Consider the following 26,574-nt stretch of genomic DNA (forward strand, 5'->3'; position numbering starts at 1 on the left):
GAAGGGAAGGTTCACTTCTCTCCATGCATCTCAATGACTAACCAGTCTGGTATGTGAAATACATTTGTCATCTGAAGAGGCTCCAGTGATACATGATTAGAGTTCCCCTTTGTAAAAGAATCCCTTGGGTAAAAAATTTGGAATTTGGAATCAGATGACCAGAGTTTGAATTTGAATTTGAATTCTCTTACTCCTTGGATAATTTGATATCATGTGACAAATTATTTATTTGCTAAAATTCCTAGGTATCTCCTTCCCTCACTAGAAAAGACATCATTTGACATGTTTTATATATATATATACATATATATATACACACATATCTGTAACTATGTTTTGCTTATTTCTGTTTATCAGTTCTTTCTCTAGAGATGCACACATTCAATTTATTCATATAAATTTGACAAAGTCCTCTATATATTTTGGAGATGAAAAATTGTTAAAGATTTTTTCCAATTTTCTGCTTTCTTTCTAATCTTGGTTATATCAGTTTTATTTGAACAAAAACATTTAATTTAATGTAATTAAAATTATCCATTTTATATCTCACAATGCTTTCTATTGCTTATTCATAAATTCTTCTATCCATAAATATGATATATAATATATTCCCTGTTTCTAATTTGCTTATGATATCCCCCTTTATGTCTAGGTTAGGTATTCATTTTGATCTTATCTTGGTAAATGGTGTAAGATGTTGGTCTATACCTAGTTTCTGCCAGATTGAGGTCTAGTTTTCCCTACAATTTTTACCAGTGAATTCTTATCCCCAAAACTTGGATATTTATTTTGTGACAAATTTTAAAACACCTACTATGTAAGACAATGTGCTAAGCTCTAGAAATATGAAGACAAAAACCAAAAACAGCCCCTGCTCTCAAGAAGTTCACATTCTATTCAGGGGATCAATATATAGACAGATAAGTAAATATAAGGTAATTTTAGAAGAAAAGACTATTTACAAGTTAAGGTACTTTATCTCCAGTTGTATTGGTTTCCTCGCCTATAAAATGAGGAGAGGGGTCTAGATAAAGTAACAGGTTCTCAAAGTCTGCTCTAGGGAACCCCAGTAGACTGGATGACCCCTAAGATCCCTTCCATTTCTAAATTAATGACCTTATGAATTAGTTGACACTTTCTTTGCATTTATGACCCTCCTGAGATAGTAACCAGGTCTATTAAACAGCTTTGCTCCTCAGTCCCTCCATTCAATCCAGATGAAACACTCTAGAAGATCCTCCCTCCCTCTAATTGGAAAGGAAATTTATACTAATTTAGGGAAGCTTTAGAAAAGGATTGTTCTGCTGGTCTGTGTGCTTGAAAATCCCTGCCCCTAAGGTATCACTGCATTATTATTTTCATACTTCACACTTTTGCCCACATCAGGTTGATTTGGACAGCCTAGGGAGATCACAAGGATCTCAATTGACATATATAAAGTACTTTCAAGTTCCCAAAGCATTTTATACAGATTACCTCAAGTGATCCTTACAATGACTTTATGAGGTTAGTGCTTCAGGTTATAGTATTTTTCTTATCCCCATTTTACAGAGTAGAAAACAAAAGCTGAACCTGTCCACTGACTTAGCCAGGGTCAAACAGCTGGTGAATGCTTGAGTCGAGATCTTCCTACCTTGGGAACCATCACTAGTCACTAAGCAAGGCAGTTGCTTTTCTAAACTTTTAAAACAGTCCTTAGGGTGTTTTCAACATGCAATATTCTTGGTAAGTCCACATCTAGGCCATCTGGGAAGTGATCTAATTAATAGCTGTGTGACTTCGGACAAATCATTTCTCCTTATGGAGCTTCAGTTTCTTCGTCTGTAATTTAGGTCACGCTAAAGCAATCCCTCCACATTTTTCTTATACACCATCACAAATCTCCCTGAAGCAAACTTCCTTAAATCTTTCATAGGGAAAGGTTATATCAGCTGCTCAAGTTGAAAAGGTCCATCCATGCACCACACTCCCATTACATTTTATTTTATGGGTGTCATAGCCTAAGAATTCATCCATAAGTGACCAGCCTCCAGGTGATGAGTACTTAGTTAGGCTGGTCCTCAGGAAGCAGAATCTGTCTCTAGTATATCTCTCAAAACCTTCCATATCTTGCACCCTTCAACAACCTAAGCCCTAGGATCTTCTCCATCTCACAATGAGGTTTCAAAGTATGGCCCAACATCTTATGAACATTTACTATTTAATATAGTACTGTTGAAAATAAATCTTCAACATCATTCTCAATCTTGCCAAGAAAGATTATGGAGGAACAACCTGAATGACTCCTTTGGGTTGGAATCCATCCATTTTTCTCATATCCTTTCCCACTGAATCACAGACTCCCTCATGGAATTTTGAGTTGGAAAGGACCTCAAGAAGCGACCCTGGGCAAATCCCTTAACCCTGTTTGCCTCCGTTTCCTCTTCTATAAAATGAATTAGAGAAAGAAATGCAAACCACTCCAGTATCTTTGCCAAGAAATCCCCAAATGGGGTCATGAAGAGTCACACATGACTGAAAACTAACTAGACATTTAAACATCCTTGTTATTAGGAAGCTTTTCCTTTTATCACTCTCTCTACCTGTTGCTCCTAGATATAAAACACCAAATAAAACAATGCCATTCTTCTCATTGAGCTTTTTTGTTTTGGAAAATATGCTTTTTTCCCCAAAAATGTTATTTATATTAACGTATAATATGTTATTGTTTTTCTAAATGAATTAATAAATAAATTTCAAAAATTGATCCATTTTAATTTCCAATATGGTAAATATTAGTAGATATAGACTCCATAAACAAAAACTCTTTGGTATTCTCAATCATTTTTAAGATTGTAAAGGAATCCTGAAATCAAAAAGTTTGAGTACAACTGATCTACAGTCTCTCTTTAGAGTATCCTGGAGCACTGGGAAATTAAGTAACTTTCACAGAGTCACGCAGTCAATATGTAAGAGAGGAAGATTTGGACCCAGGCCTTCTAATGGAAGGAAGAACACCTCTTTTCAGGAAAAATACTGCTCTTCATCTTTAAATCATATTGGAAAATATAAATCATAGTAGTTTGTTTTTTTTTACCCCAGATCCTCAACATTGAATAATATAGGCACCCAGGTAACTCAGTGAATAGAGTCATGCCTGGAGGTCAAGTCCCTTGAAAAAGCCATTAAAAAAAGGGGTGGGGGGAGTAATGCTTAATTCAAGGTTCACAGGATCCCAGATCCTGTATCTTCTAGTACATTTTGTACTAAGGAGGAACAAATCGACCCAATCTCCTAAACTAGCATTTTTTAATTCCAGGAAAGGTCATGTTGTCTGGAACCTGAGTTGGCATGAATATGCTCTATTAATCAGTGGGATTTCATCTTCTCATGTGGTTGGATTGGCTAATGTGGAGGTTTTTCTCGTTATTGTTTAACAGACCCAGGGACTAGGCCTGTGGGGACCCCCTACTACAATTTATTGTCTTAAAGAAATCTCCAGAACCCTGAAAAGGCAAATTCTCTGGGTCACATAGAGGTGGGACTTGAAGCGAGATCGTCTTGGTTCTAAGACCAACTCTCAGATCCATTACCCTGTACTGTGTCTCTCTCAGAGCAGCCATAATCAAATCAACACTACTATTACTTTTGGGAAGGGAATGTGTTGATGAACTCTTCTATAGCTCCTCTCTATCTCTGAATTTTCCAGAATAAAATCCCCTTCCCTGGCTACTACTTCCCTCTATATTGTTCCCCACCCCTACTTCCCATTGGAAGGTAAGCTCCTTGAGAACAGAGACTATCTCACTTTGATATTTATATTCCAAATACTTAGCAGAATGCTGGGTACATAATAAGTAATTAATAAATGCTTTTTATTCATGTTTCCCCAAACTGTTCTGAGTATCTTTCAAAATGAAAAATTAAAAATAAATGAATTTCATATTAGATTGGGTTTTCATTATTATAAGAGAAAATTCATGACCCTTCCAATTATGTTCAATTTATTCCTGGTGGCAAAGGGAGAAGTGAGGTAGAAGAACACACTATTAACCATTCATTGTCACCAGCTCCACCTAATTTCTCTTTTTCCTCCTTCCATGGAATGGAGGTGAGAGGTGGACAAGAGGGACTTTTCTAAATGTGGAGAACAATGGGCCAGTGGGAAGAGGAAGAGGAAAGTCCCATTTCTATTAAACACCAGCTATCACATGAAGTATTTCTTCCCTCTCCTTCCACAATGCCAGAGAGAGGCAATACCAATACCACCCAACACATTCCATGATGTCCCATCATCACAATGAGCAGGGGAGCCTTCATCCCTAATTCTACTTGCCCAAGTATCAAAGCTTGGAATCAAAGCTTCCGTCTTCACAAATCCTCACCTCCAGGAAGGTCTGCCCAAAAATTCTGCTAACATCCCCCCTCTTCAGGCTAAGCCAGTGTGTTTCTTAAAATAATAATAAAAATTCAAGGGCAAAGTTTCATTATTCTGGATTCTCCCCTTTCAAAGCCTCTCTCTTATGAGATCATAGCTTAGGAAGGGAAACCTGACACACCCAGAGTAGGAGCCTTGATAAATCTGATAGGCTAACCTTTGGCAGTTCCAGTCTTTCAAAAAAAAAATATTTCATTGTAGGGCCATAGTTCCCAACCCTGGTTTTTGCAGTCAGAGGATGTTCCCAGCTAGAGCCAGAATTATTAACCTGAAATCTGTGTCCTTATTGTTTAAAAAAAAAAAACAAATAATTTCATAACTAATTCAATATATTTGCTTTCCTTTGTAATCCTATGTTTTTTTTTTTAACTCTTACCTTCAGTCTTGGAGTCAATACTCGGTATTGGTTCCAAGGCAGAAGAGTGGTAAGAGTAGGCAATGGGGGTCAAGTGACTTGCCCAGGGTCACACAGCTAAGAAGTGTCTGAGGTCAAATTTGAACCCAGGACCTCCCATCTCTAGGCCTGACTCTCAATCCACTGAGCTACCCAGCTGCCCCATGTAATCCTATGTTTTTAATTTCATGCATTGAAAAATATGACCCCAAGAAGGGTTTTGGAGATTTCGCTGCCAAAGGGGTCCATGACACAAAAATGTTTAAATGTAATGGTTGGAAAAAAAGGGGAATTAATCTACTCAGTGAATTAAAAGCCATGCCTTGACCTAGAGACAGGAAGTTCTAAGTTCAAATCCGGCCTCAGATACCTCCTAATTGTGTGATCCTGGGCAAATTACTTAAGCCCCATTGCCTAACCCTTACCACTGTTCTGCCTTGGAACCAATATATTGTATTGATTCTAAAATGGAAGGTAAAGATTTTTTTTAAAAAGAAAAGAAAATGGGGCCTACAGTCAGGAAAATTCATCTTCATAGGTTCAAATTGGGCCCTGAGCTATGTGACCCTGGGCAAGACACTTAATCCTGTTGGCCTCAGTTTTCTCATCTATAAAATGAACTAGAAAAGGAAATGGTCAGCCACTCTAGTGTCTTCATTTTGAAAAAGAGTTCCTGGGCTAGAGATGTCACAAAACTCTAGAAATCAAAGTGACTGAAATTCAGTGGTATTTTAAAACAAATCAATGAACAGAACTATAAACAGGAATCCCAACACTTAAAATCTCTGAAGAGGAGGTAGGAAGTACTGAAGGAGCAGTTGCCCTGGGGCAGAAACAACCTGTCCCCTAGTGTGTTTGCCTCCGTGGGACAGATGGAGTGGTCCCACGATAGGCCTGTTGCCAGGCAGGCAGGAGCTGGGAAGAAGGTACTAGCCCATATATACTTGTTTATTGCATAGTAGCCTAGACATTTGAAACTCTGGAGAGTAGCCCACCAGGGCATCTTAATGTTTTCACCTACCATTTCATTTATTTAGGCCTATCATGACTACTTTCCTACTTTGCCCTGTTCTCCACTAGGCATCAATCTGAGCATTCAATAGAATAGCCAAAGAGTGAGACCCGAGGAGTTGCCACTATTATCTCCTCAAATCTCAATGGTGTACCTGTCCCACCAAGCACCTTCCACTATCTTCTACATCTGTTCTTACCCTGGCACCAAAAATATTTCTGATGCTTTACACCAGTGACTATCCAACTTCCCCTTCTCATAATCCATTTAATAGCTCATCTTTGTTTTGTTTTTGCTTTAAACCCTTACCTTCTGTCCTAGAATCAATACTAATTGGCTCTAAGGACTGGACAAATGGGGGTTCATACAGTTAGGAAGTGTCTAAGGCCAGATTGGAACCTAAGACCTTCGATTTCTAGGCCTGGCTCTATCCACTGAGCCATCCAGTTGCCCAGCTTCTCTTTGTTTAATAAAAGACTTCATTGGATTATAAATTTAGTGCTGGAAGAGACCTTAGAGGTACCCTCATTTTACAGATGAAGAAAGTAAGGTCCAGAGAGGATGCATGACTAGTCCAAAGTCCCACAGGGAATAATGATGCCAGTATTTGAACTGGAATCCTCTAATTCCAGGTCTGGTGCTCTTTCCACCATGCCATCATGGTTCTCTATATACAAATTGGTGACTCCTGGCACCTTTCAGTTTTTCATTCAACAAATATTTAACTGAATTCCTACTATGTATAAAGTACTGTTCTAGGAACTATGGAGGAAAAAAAAACAAAATACGACAGGATATTTGCCCTTGAAGATTTTCTAATACAATAGGGGATTTGTCTTTCTAAGACAGAGTGATACAATGGGATGAGAGATGGATCTAGAATCAAGACATTAGGGTCAAAGCACTGAGTCTGCTCCTTAATATCTATATAATATTGGGTTTAAGATTCCATTTGCTTAACTTTAAAATAAGAGGGTTCAACTAGATGACTGCTGAGGACACTTCCACTTCTACATCTAGGATTCTATGAACCTAGGCCATGTTGGCACTCCAGGGCAAAGCCCTGTTCACTCTAGGCTAGTAACTGTTCCAAAAAGAAATATAGGCCATGTCCTTTCTCCATTAACTCCAATGGTTCCCTATTGATGCTAGGTTGAAATATCAGCTTCTCTGGTTAGCTTTTATTTTTTCATTAGTTTGTTACATTAAAATATCCATTGAACTCCCTCCCTTCCACCATTAGAGAAGACATCATTTGACAAAAAGATACATGTACATATAAAACTAAGTTTTACTTATTTCTATTTATCAGTTCTTTCTCTGGATGTGAACATAAACAAGTCATTCTTCAAGCAGTATTTTTGATGCTATATGTAATGTTCTCTTGGTTCTACTTGTTTCAGTCTTCATAATTTCATGTAGATCTTACCATGTTTTTCCAAAATTAACCTGCAAAAATACCCCATCACAATCATATACCACCACTAATTCAGTCATTGCCTAATTGGTGGGCATCCCTTCAATTTCCACTTCTTTGTCAACAAAGAGAGTTGCTTAGAGTCCTTCCCTTACCCAGCCCAAACTTCCCCTTCCAACCTTATTACATGTTATTCCCCTTCCCCACACTCACAGGTCCAGTCAAACTGGCTTCTTTACTGATCCTCTCACAAAGAAGCCCACATGCCATCCCTATGCCTTGGCATTAGCTATCTTCTCAGTTACACCTCTTAGAATCTCTCCTTTCCAAATTCCACTTTCTATGTGAAACCCTTTTTGAAATCCACACTATCCCCATCTATCTGTGCCCTTTCACTAAAATAATGATTTCTATTTATTTTGAACTTATTTAAATACATGTAACAACAGTCATATTTTTTCTCCCTTAAAATAATGTGATTTCTCTTTTTATTTGGGACTTATTTGAATACATGTAACTAAAGTCACGTCTTTTCTCCCTTAAAATAATGTGATTTCTATTTATTTTGGACTTATTTGAATACATGTGACTATAGTCGTGTTTTGTTTTGTTTTTCCCTCTACAGGAAGTCTTGCCAAACCCCTCTTCATTTTAGTGTCTTCCTTCTGTTAAGACTTGCCCAGAGACACACAGCTAGGAAGTGTCTGAAGCCAAATATGAACCTAGGACCTCCAATCTCTAGACCTGGCTCTCAGTCCACTGGGCCACTCAGCTGTCCCTGGGTTGACTCTTAATCAATGTTTATTGATTAATTGGTTCCCTGATTCTATTTATATAGGCTCCTTAAGGGTAAATCATTGCCTGGCACTTAAAACTAGCTAACTGAATGATAGCTATGACTTTCTGTCTTAACATTAAACCAGTAACAATCGTGCGTCCATTGTCTACGGATTTAGCAAGCGTTTAATAAATGCCTATTGATTCATTCATTCATTCATTGTTGTCTCCAACAATGAAATTCCGAGATCCCATGAAATGGTGCCCCTGCGAATATCACAGTGCTTAGGAGTCATTGGCCAAAGGCTAAATTCAGAATTTTTTTTCCTCCGGAGATGTCTCAATCCCGGAGGGAGACTAGAGTGGCAAAGTGGAGATGCCATTCAAATCCAAGACTGGCAGGCTGGCTCCGGCTGACTTCAAAGACAAGAAACTGAAGGAATTCGAAGCTAGGCCGGCCGGGTCCCAGCTCCTCCCCTCGTTTACTATCCACGACCCTGGCCCCGCCCTTTCCCATCCTCTGATTAAACAGCTCCCCTGCAAGGGCTGGCTCCTCGCTGGAAGCTGCCGCGCTCACAGGTGCTCTCCAGGATGAGGGTGTCCTGCCTGGGCTCCTTCTCTTCGCTGCTTGCCTTCGCCTCCTTGCTTTGTAGCTGGCCCAGCCAAGCCGGAGCAGCCAAGAAGCTCAAGTTCGCCTTGGTAGTAAGTAGACTTTCCTCCCCGTGCTTTATCTTCCATCTGGGTTCCCCCTGGGAGAGAGAAGGGGCAGGTGGGAGACGGTGTCAGGTTTCCTATCTCCCTCGGACTGCCCCCGGGACGCCCCTGCTGCCCACGCTGCGCTCCCTATTTACTGTCTAAAGTGAATAAGCGAGTTTCGCAAGTTTTTCTGCCTGAAAGCCAAAACAAGTCCCGACACATCGGCAAACCGAAAGGTTTCTTTCACTCCCCTCCCCCAATTTCGGCCCGTCTTTGTCCCCCCCCCCCCCCCCTCCTCCCCAGTGCATCAAACCCAGGGTCCTCCTGGCCCTTAACTACCGTGGCTGAGGCTGAGAAGCAGGCTGGCCGCGAAGCGGCGACGCAACACCCCTGGCATCAGGGTAGGGGTTGGGGCCAAGCCACTGTCCAGCTGAACTGAGGGGACGGACCCGCTCTAGTAGCTGGGTTCCTTCCGGAAACCGAAGACCCATTTGGAAAGTACTATTGATCCTTGAAAGTGAGATTCAGGATTTCAGGGATGCCCTTCGAAACTTGCGGATTCCTTTCCCTTTAGAATAATTCACTTATTTTTCCTCTGAGATGCACGTGAAAATCTAGGGAAAATGGGTCGTGGAATAAAAAGCAACCACATTACTTCAGGTAGGGAAGTTCCAATGGAGAGGAGCACGGAAGAGTGACCGGTACAGAGAGAATCTCTCTTTACACATGGATCCAATATAATCTTTTCTCTCCTTTTTTCCCCTGTCTAGCCTAACCTTTTATTCTCCTTAGACTTTCTTTCTTCTCCCTCCCTTCTCTTTTTTCTTCTTTCTCTTCTCTCCCTCTCTATGCCCATCTTGACTTCCTCTCTTCTCCTCTCTTATCGCGTTTCTTCTCTCTCTCACTTCCTTCCCTCTCCTCTCAGAGACACCTAAGACTTAGATACCGAAGACTTCCGTGGTTATCTCGTCTAATTCTCTAGGTTTTCTCTTCTTTCTCCCTCTTCTCCTATCCTCTGGTCTTCTCTCCTCCCTTCAAATGGATTAATATATGTCTTTTAATAACTTCTTTCTGCAAATGCTCCTTTAAGATGAATTTTCTCTTTTAAAGGAGCCCAAAGATTTTATTTAACTTACACTGAAGTTCCTAGTTCCTCATCTCGTAAATCCATGGATCAGTTGCTTCTACTCTATGGTATAGCCAAGCATGTTTTGGTACAATGGCTATTTATGCAAATCTTGCTGGCAATTCCAGTAAGCCTCCACACTAGGCCCTGAGTTAACAATGCAGACAAAGGCCAAAGTTCAGGGGTTTAAACATGTGATTTATACTGAAAAACAACTTCCAGGTTTCCATTCTCTAAAAGTCTGTGATGCTGACTACCTTTTGTGGGTGTGATTTATGCATGTTAGACTTTTTATTTAAAGCCTTTGAGTTCTTTAATTATACTATAATCATCCATTTGGCGTGTGTGTGACACTTTAAAAAATACTTTGTCCAGCTGTGTGACCCTGGGCAAGTCACTTGACCCCCATTGCCCACCCTTACCACTCTTCCACCTATGAGACAATACACCTAAGTACAAGGGTTTAAAAAAAAAATACTTTGTTCTGAGGATGGTGCCAGATGTGAAGATTTCACAGTACTCACATCACCAGTGCATGGTGTCTGCTTCTTATCCGAGAGATACCAACAACTATTAGTTAACTGCATTTGTATTCTCCAGTTTGCAAGTGACCAGTCATACATTTCTAATCCCAGACTTGGTTTCCCCCCTACTTTTAACCTCAGTTAAGGTACTCCTCCCCCCGCCCATTGATACATGTTCAAGAAATGTAAAATGGTTTCACCAATATTCAAATAGATCACTGATCTCCTCAATAGGTATATGACTCCAGTAATGATGATTGATATCTAGACATGATGGCATATCCTGAACTTTCAGCCATTGCCTCATTTAAGTTTGCCATAAGAGGCCCATCCACCTTGCTGAAGGGAGGAGAGAACTCCCATGAGTTGGATGGCCCAAAGACTGTCTATCGGGTTTTTTCTCACTATTGCCATATGACCAAATCAAGACTTCTTTTGCAGTCTTTTTTCAATGATACCTTCCATTTTTTACTCTACTTCTCCTTAGAAATCCCTTTTCCATGATGTGCTGCAACCTGCTTTTATGCCTATCCCATGCTACTCCATTGCCCTTTGGGTAATTTTTAATTTGAGTTAATATCTATACAAAATCCTTGGGTGAGGGGACAGCAGATTTCTCCTCTTACTTTTTGTCCATGCTAAGGAAACAGATGCCCCTGTTTGTATGTGGCATGGTAATGATTGCATCACACTCTGAAACACTGGTAAAACTCTTGGATGAGATCCATAATGACTCAACAGAGCTTGGACTAACACAAGAAAAACCAAATAGATGAAGAATACTGTTGTCCAGACAATGCTATACAACTAGATGGATGGACAGCCTGTATTACTCATACATAGGGATGGATACATCGATATTAAGAGATGTATAAAAATATCTTCGACACTGAAAACAGAATGAGATGAGTCTAAAACTGAAGAGGAGGAGAATATCCTGGATTGCTTTTGAGACATCACTTAATGATGCCAAGTTATTTCTTGAAACAAAGGCCCACCTTTTAAATCCCAAACTCTTCCTGTGTTGTTGTGTGAATACAAGTCTTAGGACACTACAGTCTCGGAAGAATTGAAATGGAGGTAAGCCAAGAAAAATAAGTCATTGCCACTTCTGTGGAAGTACCTACTCTTGGAAGGAAGAACAAAGAAATGTTTTCAGACCTGATTTATATTATGACCAAAGTCTTAACATTCTCTCTTTCTTTTTAAATCCTTACCTTCTGTCTTAGAATCAATACTGGGTATTGATCTCAAGAGAAAGAGCAGTAAAGACTAGCAATTAGGGTTAACTGATTTGCCCAGGGTCACCCATCTAGGAAGTATCTGAGGTCATATTTGAACCCAGAACCTCCCATCTCTCCACCTGACTCTCAAACCACTGAGCCACCTAGCTGCCTCCCTTTAACATTCTCTTTAAAACATTTTCCTTCCCAGAATTACTTGGGGAGCCAAGTAGCTAATCAACCACACAATCAGCAAAGCTATTATGGGACTTGAACTGTGCTAGGTGTTGGTTATCTAAGACAAAAATGAAATCACCCCTGCCCTTGAGGAGTTTATATTTTTCATCCATCTTAGGTGTAAAGGAATTCCATCTTCTCTAAGATTCTAAGGTTCTAAGACAAACGAAGCTATACTTTAAGTATGAGTTAGAACAGAAAACTTCTAAGGTCTTTTTCGACTCTTCTGATTCTGTAATTTAATTATTCAACCTTGTTAGGGCAGAATTTCCATTTAAGGCATCTTTGACCATAATAATGCCCTCAGAATTCAACAAATCCACAAGACTTCTTGGCCAGGTTTAATCTACCTCCATAAAGTAGTTGGATAAACCCCAATGATCCCAGGCCAAGAATCAGCTTCCAGAGGAGGTGGATACCCATCATTGCCTTCTTGTTCAAGAAAAAAGACAAAAAAAAAAAAGTTCTCCCACTGGTAATAGTCTCTAAGAGTGATCCAGTATTTCTTTGATCTACCTTATTTCTCCATATCTTATAAACCAAGGAGAAAGAACTCAAGACTGCTTGTAAGCTAGCCTGTGTGGTTAATTGGGACAACTATTGAATCATTAGGAATAAAAATGGAAACTTTTCTCTTTTTAGATAAAATCTGGATTGTTACTAATCCTTCTTGGTTGTTTTGATGAATTTAATTATAATACAGATACATGTAAAAGGAAGTTTAGAGAAGAAAGCAAAGGATTATTAGTGTGGAATCAACACCATAGTGAATTTGGTCTAATTTCTTGCATATCACTATCAGGCTGATCTGAGCTTTGATCTCTAGTCTAGAGGTGCACACAGTGGTCACATGAGGCCCTCACATTTAAATTTTTAGACAAGATTTACTGCTAGGATCCACAGTTCCCAGAGACAACTGCTTCTGAGACATGTGGGATCAAGAGAGCCTCCCTCTTGAGGTATATGGTGTCATGCCTTCAGGAGAAAACAATAATCCAGAGCTGACTAACCTACTTTCTTTAGGGATTCAGGGAAATACTAATAGAAAAACCCAATATGGACACTACTTAGTCTGGGACTTCTCCCCACTATAATCAAACTTTACAGCACTATATAAATGCTCATTACAAGACAGTGACCCAGCTTTAGCACTGGACTTGGAATCAGGAAGACCTAAGTTAGATACTGACTCAGACACTTTCTAGCTCTGTGATCTTGGGCAAATCATCTAGCTTCTGTGCTTTGGTTTCCTCATCTGTAAAATAGAACAAATGATAGTACTTCTGAAGGTTGTTGTGATCATTGAGAGGGATGACTTATGAAAAGTCCTTTACAAACTTCTGAAGCACTATGTAAATTTTAATGATTATTATCATCATTATTGTTGCACTTGTAAAATATGCAAAATGTTGAGTGCACATTGGATAGCCTGATGTCAGGAAGACTCATCTTCCTGAGTTCAAATCTGGCTTCAAACACGTAATAGCTGTGTGACTCAGAGCAAGTCACTTTACCCTGTTTGCCTCAGTTTTCTCATCTGTAAAAATGAACTAGAGAAGAAAATGGCAAACGACTCCAGCATCTGTATCTCCAGTGTCCACTCTTCAATATCTCCAGTATCAAGAAAAACAGGGTTAAGAAGCAAACAACGTTAAGAGACTTGCCCAAAGTCAAACAGCTAGTGTCTGAGGCTGGAACTGAGCTCAGGTAGGTCTTCCTGACTCTTGATCCAGTGCTCAGGAAGACCAGAGTTCAAATTTGACCTCAGACAGTACTATGCGAGCCTGAACAAATCATTTAATGCCTGTTTGCCTCAGTTTCCTCCTCTATAAAATGGGATAACAATAACACCTTCTTCACAGGGTTGTTGTGAGGACCAAATGAAGATAATTGTAGAATGCTAAGCACAGTGCCTACTACATAGCAAGTACCATAAACATGTTAGCTATTATTACAACTACTACCACCAGGCACTGTGTCAGGTGCTAGAGTATGAAGATGAAAAAGGAACCATCCCTTCATCAGAAACAACTTTACATTCTACTGGGGAGAAACAACATGGAGACAATGCAGAAGGCAAAGAAAGTCATTTGGAGAGTCCATGAGAAAGCAGTAACTAACAACGGGATATTCCTATTCTTTCCTTCAAATTAGACTACCTTGTTGAAAGCTCTATTTGTGAACATCTATATTAGTATTTTAATTGGAGATAGAATTTTAATGTCAAGAAAAGTGTCCTTTTCAGGAAGCCCAGGATATCTGAAGTTTTATGGATCCATGTGAACACCAGTCTAGAAAGTCAATAATAATGAGACGCCTTGACTGGAAATGGAGCCTGGAAGCCTACTCCTTGGTTCAAAGTGAAAGGGTTAAGGAAAGGTGGAGTGGAGGGTGGGGACAGTGGGAATCAATATAAATAAGGATAAAAGGTTCATCTGTAAAATGAGAGAATGCCATGAAAAGGAAAGCCCTGGGCTCTGAAATTGGCCCAATTCCGGGTGGTGTTGACTTAAGAGCTTTTATCTGGTGATGTGCATAAGTAATGCATGAAGTGCCATTTTATAACAACTGGTTCTGAAACTGGAGCAAGATCAGTGGGGAAAACCCAAGACCTGTTCATCCAGGCTTCCCATAAATGTACAAGCCTCCTCGTTTTATTGGGCTACACTTTAATGCACTTCACAGGTGTTGCAAACCTTCCAAAAAAAAATTAAAAAGTCTCTTAATGCCATTTTCCCAACAAAAAGTTCTCACATCATATCTCTGTGTCACATTTCGACTGTTGGCATCTCTCTCCTTCTCCTTGGGCCTCGCTATTCCCCAAGACACAACAATTCTGAAACTAGATCAATTAATAACCCTACAATAACCTCTAAGTGTTCGAGTGAAAAGAAGAGGCAATCTATGTGGCAAACTTCATTATCTTATTTTAAGATCTTGCCACAGCCCCCCAACCACTCCCCTGATCAGTCACTGAGGCAAGACTTTCCACCAGCAGAAAGATTACAACTTGCTGAAGGCTCAGATGATGGTTAGCATTTTTTAGCAAAAAGGTGTTTTTTTTTTAATTCACATATACACATTGCTTTTTAGACATAATATTATTGTACACTTATTGTAGACTAAAACATAACTTTTATGTGCACTAGGAAACCCCAAAATTCATGCGAATCACTTTATTGCAATATTTGTTTTATTGTGGTAGTCCAGAATGGAACACACAATATCTCTGAGGTCTGCCTGTAACCCTATACAAGTTCAGCTCTGTGCCGCCAATGGATAGGATGCTGCACTTGGAGCCAGAAGTCCCAGTTTTAAATCCTTCTTTTGACACTTATTACCTGTGTCACCTTAAGTAAGCCATTTACCCTCTAGAGCAGGGGTCAGCAACCTTTTTGGCCGTGAGAGCCACAAACGCCACATTTTTTAAAATGTAATTTCATGAGAGCCGTACAGTGCTCACAGTGCCGCTCCTGTAACAGTGCCTGAAAAAAAATGGACTTTATGGCTCCTGCAGAAAGAGCCATATGTTGCGGACCCCTGCTCTAGACCTTGGTCTCCTTATCTGGAAAATGAGGGGATTGGACTATATATTGCCTCTCAATGCCCCTGAGGGGATTGGACTAGCTAGCCTCTGAGTGCCCTCTCAGCTGTAGAGCTGTGATCTATAATCTTTACAAAGCAATTGGTTCCCATCTCCAGAGACTGAGAATGGCTTAGTTTGTGTGTTTATTAAGAGTTTTTCTAAAAATGGCACATATGTTCAAGAATTAACCCTAGAAGTCCTTCCAGCTCACTTATAGGGTGTTTCATTATCTATGCCCACTGATTACATCTGTATGAAGTCTTACATTTGTATATTGCTTTAGAGTTTATATTTGGGTGATGTTTTACTGTTCACGAAGAGTTTAAATTGTTTATTGACAAAATGCTTAGCATACAGTATCTGGATCCTGTGCAACAACTCTGGAAGAAAGATGGGATGACTATTATTATCCCCATTTCACAGGTAAGGAAAGTAGAAGCTCTTCAAAGTAAATTATCTTAGTCAAATTATCCAGCTAAAATTTCTGACTTCCAAGCCAGTACTGTTTTTATGATGCCTCATTGCCTTTCTAAGGAAGGGGAGAGGTGGATTCCCCAGAATTCCATGGTGAGAACTTAGCCCACCTTAGCCACTTAGCTCTTTAAGTTGAAAATAATTATTTTCTCCCCTAGCGACTTCTGTATTTTGTAAAAGCAGAATTTTTGCTTATTGGTATGTTTCTATCAGTCTTGGAACCTTAAGGTGTTGATAGTTTTTTAGCACAGAAAAGAGGCAGGAGTCATCATTTTGAAGATGAAGTCTCAATAGAATTGGTAGAAAAAACCCCTAAATCTTCCCCAACTAAACTGATGAACTCTAAAACTCTACTCTAAAATCGATGGCTTAGTCTAGAAGGGCCACAACTCTGTTTAGATGACTAAGTAAATGTTTTTAAAATAAGTTTTAATGATGCTTTGGTTTTTAGGTCAGTTGTTTCTTGAAATATCTCTTCCCTTCAAATGATCTCCTGCCTTTTTTTTTTTTAAATCCCTACCTTCTGCCTTAGATTCAATACTATGTACTGGTTCCAAGGCAGAAGAGCAGTAAGGGCTGGGCAATGAGGGTTAAGTGACTTGTCCAGGGTCACACAGCTAGGCAGCATCTGAGGCCATGTTTGAAACTAGGACCTCCCATCTCTAAACCTGGCTCTCAATCCATTGAGCTACCCAGCTTGTTCCCTCTCCTGCTTTTTTAACAAAGAAAAACAATTAAGCCAAAATATCTGCTACAGTGACAATGTCTGACAATCTATGTATCTCACTGTAGCAGTCCCTCACCCTCCTGCCACATAGCTGGAGAAACATTTTATCATCCTTTCTCTGGGTCTATTATTGGTTTTGGAGGAGTTTTAGTTACTATAATTCATCTTCCTTACAAAGATGTTTTAATTTACTTCGTGGTAGTTCTTGTATATATTCTTCTGGTTCATCTGTTCTTACAAATCTTCCCACATTTCTCTGGATTCCTCATAGTCACAGTTTCTCACTACACACTAATATTTTTTTTTAAACCCTTGTACTTTCGGTGTATTGTCTCATAGGTGGAAGATTGGTAAGGGTGGGCAATGGGAGTCAAGTGACTTGCCCAGGGTCACACAGCTGGGAAGTGGCTGAGGCCGGGTTTAAACCTAGGACCTCCTGTCTCTAGGCCTGACTCTCACTCCACTGAGCTACCCAGCTGCCCCTACACACTAATATTATATTGTGCTCCTATTCTACAGTTAATGTAGGCTATTTTATTAACACTTTCTCTCTTTTAACCTCTTGCTCATAGATAACAGTCACTCTTTTATTACGAAACCATGTAACATTATCAGTGAGTCTAATAGTTGGATCCAGGAAAATATTGTGGGAAATGCCCCAGGATTAAAGGAGATATTCATTTAAATCAATGCAAATATGAGGCTTTGTAATATGCAATAGTAATATGGCAGAGGATGCCCTATGCCTCAATCACCCAAGATATTAAGAGTATAAGGAAAGGGCATATGCTCATTCAACTAGGTCAGTAGGAGATCATTTAATCTCCTGTCACCATCAGTCTCTATGTCTCCTTGGAAACCTGGAAAGGGTCATTCCAGCCCAGTGATTTCTATCTAACTACATTATCTACTGAGATGTGAATTTTGCATAATACTTAGGAGATAAAGAAGAATTTTCTTCTATGAAGGAGATATTTTAGATCTCCTCCTCTGCCCTTGAAGCTTTCTTGGGAAGCCATGGGAGCAGATCTTTCTGATGACTAATGGTGAGAATTCTAATCACTTTATTCATGGTAATTTTTTACTCAAGGCTTGGTCAAGTCTCTCTACTTTCCTAGGCCTTATCTTCCTTATCTTAAAATAAGGAATTTTGATGAGAAGACCTAGAAAATCCTTTCTAGGGCTAAATCTATAATTCTGTGAAGACTACGAAAGGCTGCATGGTGTAGTGGTTAGAGTACTGAACTTGGAACCTGTAAGATTTGTGTAAACCCGGCTAAGTCATTTAATTAACAGCTTAGCTCTCTAAGGCTGTAATTAATAGGCCAGTTGCTAGTCCATATGAAGGAAGGGAGTATCTGCACTGATAGTTACTTAAACTGACACACCACAGACACAAAAAATCCTTTATCACTTTGTGATTTATTTTTATTAAGAACTTTCTCCACAAGAAGTCTGTGAGATAAGTGATGTAAATATCCCTGTTTGACTGTGACCCAAAGAGGAAGAATCAATGTGAACCTAGTGGGTGATTTCTAATGAAGCTGCCCAGGGAATTTGTCCTTGACCATATGCCATTCAGCCTTGTTATCAAGGATGCTGATGCCTATGGAGATGTCATGTTGATCAAATTAATAGATTTCACAAAGCTGAGAGGGCTTTCCCGAAGATATCAGGTGACAGAATCAAGAAAGATCTGGAAGGATGGGCTAAATCTATTCAGATGACACTTAATGGGGATAAGTTTCAACTTCAGTTTTAATAATCAACTTTACAAGTATTAGAAATTTGACTAAAATTTAAAAAAATAATAATAACTAGCATTGATGTAGCACTTTAGGGCTTGCAAAATGCTTTACATAGTATACTACCTCATTTAATCTCCACAACAATCCTGTAAGCTAGATGATATGATTTTTATTTTTTAAAACCCATATCTTCTGTCTTAGAATCCATACTAGTATAGGTTCTAAGGCAGAAGAGTGGTAAGGGCTAACCAATTGGAGTTAAGTGACTTGCCCAGGGTCACCCAGCTAAGAAGTGTCTGAGATCAGATTTGAAACCAGGTCTTCTTGACTCCAGGTTTGGCCCTCTATCCCCTGAGCCACCTAGCTACCCTGCTGATATAAATTTTTTATTATTTTTATTCATATCTTTTATGCATATCATCAGAATCTCTTTCTTCTTCCCTCCCAGGGAGCAATCCATATCAATTTTTTTTTAAAAAGGAGACAGCAAAATTTGGCAAAATATTGGAAAAGTCCAAAAATATATGCATTGGTGGATGCCATAATATCAATTTTACAGATAAAGAAACAGAGGCAGACAGAAGTGAAATGACTTGCCCAGGATCATTTAGCTAGTAAGTATTTGAGACAGGATTTGAACTCAATTCTTCCTGATTCCAAACCAACACTCTACACACTGCAACCTCCTAGCTGCCTAAGAAAGAAAATGTTTCCTGTGAAAAGATCTGCCAAATTGAGTGGATGGAAAGCTCAGTATGTGCTAATAGTGTTACGGAAGCAGTCCAAAAAAAGCAACAGTCAGCACTTATTACTACTAATGTAATTTACTTAGCACCAGCATAATACCATGGAGAGAGCAAGAGAGTGCCTCAGTCTACTATCTACTGTACATAGCACATTGGGAATACCGTGTTCCATTCTGGGTGTCACTCTTAGGTAAGCCTCTGACTGACAAATGGAAGCTTTCTAGAGGAGGGTCTTTGAAGCTTTCTAGAGAAGGCTACTGGGGATCTTTGAAATGATCTCAATGAGGGTCAGCTGCAGGATACTTAGTTCTGGAGAAGAAAAGTTATAGAGGGGAAACACAAATATCTACTATAATGTGGAAGAGGGCTTAGTTCTCTTTTGTTTGACTTCATAGACAGAAATAATATCGGTGAATGGAACAAGATCTTTTTAAGTTCTATACAAAGAAAAACTTTCTAGCAGTTAGAGATGACCAAAAGCCAAGTCAACATTTCTTGAGCGCCTACTATGTGTCGGGCACTGTTGTCAAATGCTGAGGATACAAAAGCAAAAACAGTCCCTGCCCTCAAATAATCTACACTCTAATAAGAGTGACAACATGTGAACAAGTGTATAAATGAGATATATACAGGATGGATTTGGAGCTAGTCTCAGAGGGAAGGTTCTAGCATGAAGGGGCTCTGGGAAAGGCTTCTTGCTGAAGACCAGATTTTAGCTGAGATTTGAAGAAAACCAAGAGATAGAAATGAGGATGGAGAGAATTCCAGGCATGAAATGCAAAACAACATTGGCCATTTCTAAAGATCTTCCAAGCTCCCCATCTCTAGAGTTTTCCCAGGGAAAATTGGATAAAGAATCACCGGGTATATTGTGAAAGGGATTCCTAGACTCAGATTGGTCAGATTCGATGACTTCTACTGTCATTCTCAGTTCTTCTGATTCTCTGAGTCTATGGGCCAACTTCTAGGAAATGACCTAGTGCTTAGCACAGTGCCTGGCACACTACAAAAACTGGATAAATGCTTGTTGACTGACAAACTAATGAATTTAATGAGTCATCATATAGCTTAGTGAGTGACTAAATTGGCCTCAAAAGACCTAAATCCCTAATCTTCTGACTCAAGAGTTTATTCACTCACCTCACTGAAATAGCACTTGGAGAAAACAGTCTGTAATGCACTGGGCACCTGGCATTCTGTTATAAATAAAAAGCTTCCTTTCACCAATGTAAACTTCAGCTAATCCTCTCCCACTGTCATCTACTGCTTAAGCATATATCCTTCACTCTCGATTATATCATGTCTTTGCACCTCCCTTTTGAGGCTTAGTGGAGTACACAGTGTAATCATAAAAGTGAAGTACTGTATGTAAAGTTTTAAATACTCCCCACAAATGTCAATCTCTCCCCATCAATGTTAGCTGGGAACAACACTCTACCCTGACTTTTAGGGAGTCGTTATAAGGTCCTGGAATCAGCTCAGTGTTTTCAAAGGGTTTAATACAGCTCCCATAGTACCTGGCTTATTTGCAGTATGATAATGGTTTTCCTTTTTTTTTTAAACCCTAACCTTCTGTCTTTAGAGATTTTAAGTCAGAAGAGCATTAAGGGTTAGACAAACAGATAAGTGACTTACCCAGAGTCACATAACTAGGAAGTGTCTGAGGCCAAATTTGAACTCAGGTCCTCCTGACTCCAGGCCTGGCTCTCAGTCCACTCTGCCACCTCACTGCTCCAATAATAATTCTTAACTTTAAACTTTAGAGTTTCTAAAATGCTTTCCATAAAATACTCCTAGGGAATAGATACTACAAGGATGGATTCCCATTTTATAAATGAGAAAACTGAGATGAGATTCAAACATGTTCATTGACTTGCCCCTGGTCACAGAATTAGTAATTGTCAGTTGAGATTTGAATCCAGGTTTCTAAGCCCAGTGGTGTTCATTATGTTGCATTGCCTTTCTTTTTTTAAAAATCCTTACCTTGTATTAGTATCAACTCTAAGACAGAAAAGTGATAAGGGTAAGGCATTTGAGATTAAGTGACTTGCCCAGGGTCACACAGCTCTGCTATCTTTCAGTGTAACTAGTTCATAGGAAGAATCTGGCACAATATATTCCCATGGTTACAAGTATCTGCCTCTTATCAGAAAGCATCACAAACATCTAACAGGACAAAAGAGATAGCTGCCAGGTGGAAGATGAGGTAAATGAACTTAACTAAATATAACATTTTATATTCCTTTTTCCTAAGGATCACAAAAACCCTAAACATATTTCCAAGTCAACAAACTTAAAATGCTCCCTGGTTATACCCAACATAATTATTCCTTATTTATTACAGAAAGGGCTAGAAAGGCAACCATTCCTTATTTATTATGGAAAGGGCTAGAATGGCAAAGTAGAAAGAGAATAGACCTCTGAATCAGGAAATCCCAGGTTCGAATCCCACCTCTGACCACCTCCTGCCCATGTGATCCTAGGAAACTCATACTTGGAACTCTGGACAGCTCCCTAAGGCCATTTTTACAGGGAAGGAAGGTGCTAGCCTCATCCATACCATGGAGACAGTCAGTCCCTATCCCTATCTATATTTTTCTGGAGAACAGGCAACCTAGCATAGAGTATAGGAACTCGCCCTCATTGGAACCGAAAAAACTTTGGTTCAAATCCTTCCTCTGACACCTACTGGCATGAGAACCCTGGGCATATTATTTAATTTCTTTGTGCCTCAGTTTCCCCATATGTAAAATTAAGGAAAAACTGGTTGACATTTAATGTCCCTTCCAACTCTCCATCTATGATCATATGACTGTAATCTGTGAGTACTTATATTAGCAAGATCATAAATCCAACAAAGTATTGAAGAATAGGAGTCACACTCCACCTCTCTAACTCTGACCCTAAACTCTTAATTCACTTTATAGGGCCAAACAGTACACATCTCCTACATAAAGGGCCCTTTGAACACTCAGAAGCAGTTACCATGTCTTTACCTCAGTTTTCTCTAATCTAAATGCTCCCAGTTCCTTTCATGCTTCATGATTTTGAAGCCCCTCCATTCCCTTGTTACCCTACTCTGGACAAGATCCAGTTTTTCAATGTCCTTATAAAAGAGGATGCCCAAAATTGCACACCATATTCCATCTGTGGTCCGACCAGAGCCCAAGTACTAAATGTTGAGTCTTTACTAATATAAGAGTGAACATGAGAGTTAGGGGTGAAGTGGGGAATAGAGAGCTGGACTTGGAGTCAGGAAGACCTCGCATCTTGCTTCAGACATTCATGAGATGTGTGATTTAGCCTCTGTGCCTCAGGTCCTTCATCTATAAAATGAAGAGATTGAACTCGATGTTCTCTAATGTTCTTTCCAGATCTAAATCTATTGTCCCATGATAATGCAGCAGTGGACATAGGAGGTAGGGTGGTATGGTACATAGAGAGATGGCCTTCCAGTCAAGAAGGCCTGGTTTCCAATCCTGCCTCTGATACTTCCTGGCTGAGTGACCATAGGACAGTCACTTATCCTCTAGTGAACTTGTCCACACTGAGATTAAAAGCCTTGATCTGTATCAGTTAAATGAACTTCCGCTCTAGGAGTTTGTCACACCAAAAACTAAATGAAATCACAAGTCTAGACCCTTCCACCACCTATTCCCCAACCCAAGTGTTGGACACACATGTCTTATTCACCCACCTAGTTGAAACAGCAGTTGGAGAAAACAATCTGCCTTGATAATGCATCAGGTGCTTGGCATCCTGGACAAAAAAAAAGGCATATCGGCTTTTTCAACTGCCATGCTGCGATGATTAACGTCTCAAGCTTGCAGTCCATTAGTTTTCAGGCCAACTGAAACTAGGTCCCTTGTTTTGAATAGAACATAGGGCCTGGAATTAGGAAGATCTGAGTTCAAATATAGCCACAGACACTTACTAGCTATGTGACCCTAGGCAAGTCACTTAACACTTATTTGTCTCAGTTCCTCATCTGTTAAATGGAGACACACTGGAGAAGAAAATGACAAACTCCAATGTCTTTGCCAAGAAACCCCCAAGGATGATGTCTATGGGGTCACCACGTAGAGTCAGACATGACTGAATGACTGAACAACAAAATCTTTTTCTTTCCTTCTAGTCTATTATGCACTTAAATGTAGGATGTGGCCACTTCATTGTTTAATAATTATAAAGTCTTTAGTAGAGAAACTCTATTGAAACATGTAACATTCTAGTGAAACCTAGTTGGGGATTTTTTCTATTTGAAAATGTGAAATTTTTTATTTAATTAATTTATTTAAAATATTTTCCCATGGTTACATGATTCATGTTCTTTTACTCCCCTCCTCCCGTAGCCAACGAGCAATTCCACTGGGTTTTATATGTGTCATTGATCAAGACCTATTTATATATTATTAATATTTGCACTAGGGTGATCATTTAGAGTCTCCATCCCCGAATCATATCCCTATTGACCCATGTGATCAGGCAGTTGTTTTTCTTTTGTGTTTCTACTCCCATAGCTCTTTCTTTTGAAAACTAGTTTTGGCAGAGAAACAACTTGTCATTGTTACTTCAGCCAGTTTCTGGGGACTAACTGAGCTTTCTAATTTTTTAGAGGGAGGGAAAGACCTTTAATGAATGGCATCAACTTATACATTATGCAGTGGAAAACATTTGGGAGATTCAGGTTTGAAGAAAGGTCCATTGAGATGTGTATAAAAATTTAGCACAGCATCCATTTTCACCAATGTATGTGAAGCACTATACAAATGTAAACTACTCTTTTTATTATCCTAAAGAGTTTTCTGACATGATAAATGTGACTAAGGCTCTGTCAGTGGAAGAAACCAACCGTTCCACTACTAGACCTAATAGCATGCGGGACATGGCAGTGCAACTTAAAAGGCAGTGAATGTGGATGCATTTTATTAATAATAGCCCAGTCCATTGCCTGTGAACAGATAATGCAAGCTAGCAAATGTAAAAATATAACATTTCATTCTCAATGGTTCTCACTGAGTTGAGTATCTATGCAAAACAAACCCAGAATGCAAATGATATAAAAAGTTAAATGTTAAACAAATCAATTTAAAATAGGTAACTATTCTGGATAAATCAGCAGTTTTCTATATTTTAGGAATTCCAACAAAGTGATAAAAATATCTTAATTATTCAGCAATGAGGGATCTTTCAAGGAAAGTCATAATCCCTAAGTGGTTCTACAAGTCTGAAGACCTCCTCACCCCCAGAAGGTTTTATTACCTTTAGGGGCTAGGATCATATGATGATTTAATTGCAATCCACTTCACCTCTGGGACCATGGATATCTGTTGAATGAATGAATAAACCAACCAAAATAAGATAGAAATGGGTGGACCCAAACTCTCTTCTGCTCTGACATTAAATATCATACCTTATCTCTTCTTTGTTTATATTTGAAAGTGTCTTTGGCTGAGCCAAAGGTGTGTCCCACCAAGACCCATAATAACTATGTTTAATAATTTGCTGATGGTTATCCATTTTCTCAGGGAGAGGAGGAAAGGGAGGTCCAGACCTATGATTTTATCAGAATAATGAATTCTGCCTTGAAAACCCCACCAACACTGCTGAGCCAGAACTGTTCTTTAACTTTAGAGTTGCCTGGGGAACTGAGAAATTAAGTGATTTGCCCAGGGTCTTAGTCAGATTGAGGGTGCTCTTGTACCCTGGTCTTCTTGACTCCACCACACTTTCTTCCATCTGTTATGACATGCTGCGTGTTGTATTAATTTCTTGTGATAAAACCTTACACTACTCAAGGAAACCAGAGAGAATCCATGCTATGGGTAAATGTAATAATGAATTGTAGAAAATTTTGAAAAAGCAAGCAAATTGAAACTACAGTAATTTACTTGAAAACAAGTCAAGTCAATCCAACATTTATTAAGCCCAGAGAAAGGTAAAGGGGTTGGGAGAGAGGACATAAAAGAGCAGAGGTAGCACCGAGAGAGATATTCTCTTGATGTGAAGAAAAACTTCCTAAAAGTTAGAGCTGTCCTAACAAGTAGAGAGGATCCCTGGATGGAACTGATCTCGGAGATACCAAATCTGAAATTTTGTGATTGCTAACTTCAGTCCCAGCAATCCATCAATAAATATTAATTATGCTATCTAGCCATGCTTCTGCATTGCCTGAAGAACTACAGAGAGGACTAGGTGATAACTGGATTTACAATGAAGTGGATCAAGATAAGTAAAGCACCAAGAATTAGCACTATTCATTTCCCACTTATTTTTTCCAGGTATTTCGGCATGGAGACCGGAGTCCCATTGAAACCTTTCCTAAAGATCCCTATCAAGAATCTGCTTGGCCTCAGGGATTTGGACAACTTAGTCTGGTTGGTTAGCTTTTCAGATAAGTATAATCAATGAAGTGCAAGAAGTTCATTTATTCTTCTGATTTGCTTTATTCCTAATTGGGTATATTAAGGTTGAAAGATTGGAAGTGGCAGCTAGGTGGCTGAGTAGATAGGGAGCCAAGCCTGAAGACTGGAAGTCCTGAGTTCAAATGGGGTCTCAGACACTTCCTAGGTGCCTGACTCTGGGCAAGTCACTTAACCCCATTTGCCTCATCCTTATCGTTCTTCTGCCTTGGGACCTATGCTTAGTGTTGATTCTAAGACAGAAGGTAAGAGTTTAAAAAGAGAGAGAGAGAGAGAGAGAGGTAGAAAAATAGTTTATTAGCAATATAAGTCAGAGTTATTAGAAATTTAAGAAAACACAAGATGTACAAAATAATATAATCATGTTCATGATGAGTTATTACATTCAGAACACTAGCCTTGTGAGCCTTCTGATTTATGCAGTGGCTCAACAGGGCTAGAAATACTTATGCTCAGTATTAACATGCTATAGTGCAAGGAACAATGGCTGTGGATTCATAAGACACAGACTCAAATCCTGGTTCTGATGTGTGCCATCTGTGTAATCTTGGACAAGTCATTTACCTACCTTGAGCCTCAATTTCCTCATCTGTCAAATGAGGTCCTTTTCAGCCCTAGATCTATGATCCTATGATGTTGCCTACCTACTTTCTCTGAACCTTAGTTTGCTTATCTATAAAATAAGGGGATTGGACTTGTTGGTCCTTTCAGTCTCTAATAATGCCTGTAGTACTTTTCTCCTGTATCTTCTAAAATAAGATAGCCTAAGAAAGAAATTTTGTGGGTTTCAAGTGCTATATAAATAAATATTACTTATTACCAGTATTATGGGCATCTCTGCAACACAGTGAATAGAATACTAGGCTTATTATCAGGAAGATTCAACTCAGACTCTTACTAGCTGTGTGACTCTGGGCAAGTCACTTAATCTGGTTCACCTCAGTCTCCCCTGTCTAAATTGAGCTGGAGATGGACATGACAAATATTCCAGTGTCTTTGCCAAGAAAACCCCAAATGGGCTCACGAAGAGTTGGACATGACTGAAACC

The 26,574-nt window shown here is 39.3% G+C and overlaps 1 protein-coding gene across 1 annotated transcript in view; it reads left to right on the top strand.

Annotated features, from left to right (window-relative positions):
- Positions 1-8,608: 8,608 nt before the first annotated feature.
- ACP3 (acid phosphatase 3) overlaps positions 8,609-26,574 on the top strand; it is a 53,381-nt gene continuing 35,415 nt past the window's right edge. Inside the window, exons 1-2 of the mRNA XM_044678306.1 lie at positions 8,609-8,719; positions 25,386-25,481. Coding sequence (XP_044534241.1) covers positions 8,609-8,719; positions 25,386-25,481 — 207 coding nt within the window. The remainder of the gene's footprint in view (positions 8,720-25,385; positions 25,482-26,574) is intronic.

The sequence above is a fragment of the Gracilinanus agilis genome, chromosome 5 (assembly GCF_016433145.1).
Source record: "Gracilinanus agilis isolate LMUSP501 chromosome 5, AgileGrace, whole genome shotgun sequence".
Classification (NCBI taxonomy): domain Eukaryota; kingdom Metazoa; phylum Chordata; class Mammalia; order Didelphimorphia; family Didelphidae; genus Gracilinanus; species Gracilinanus agilis.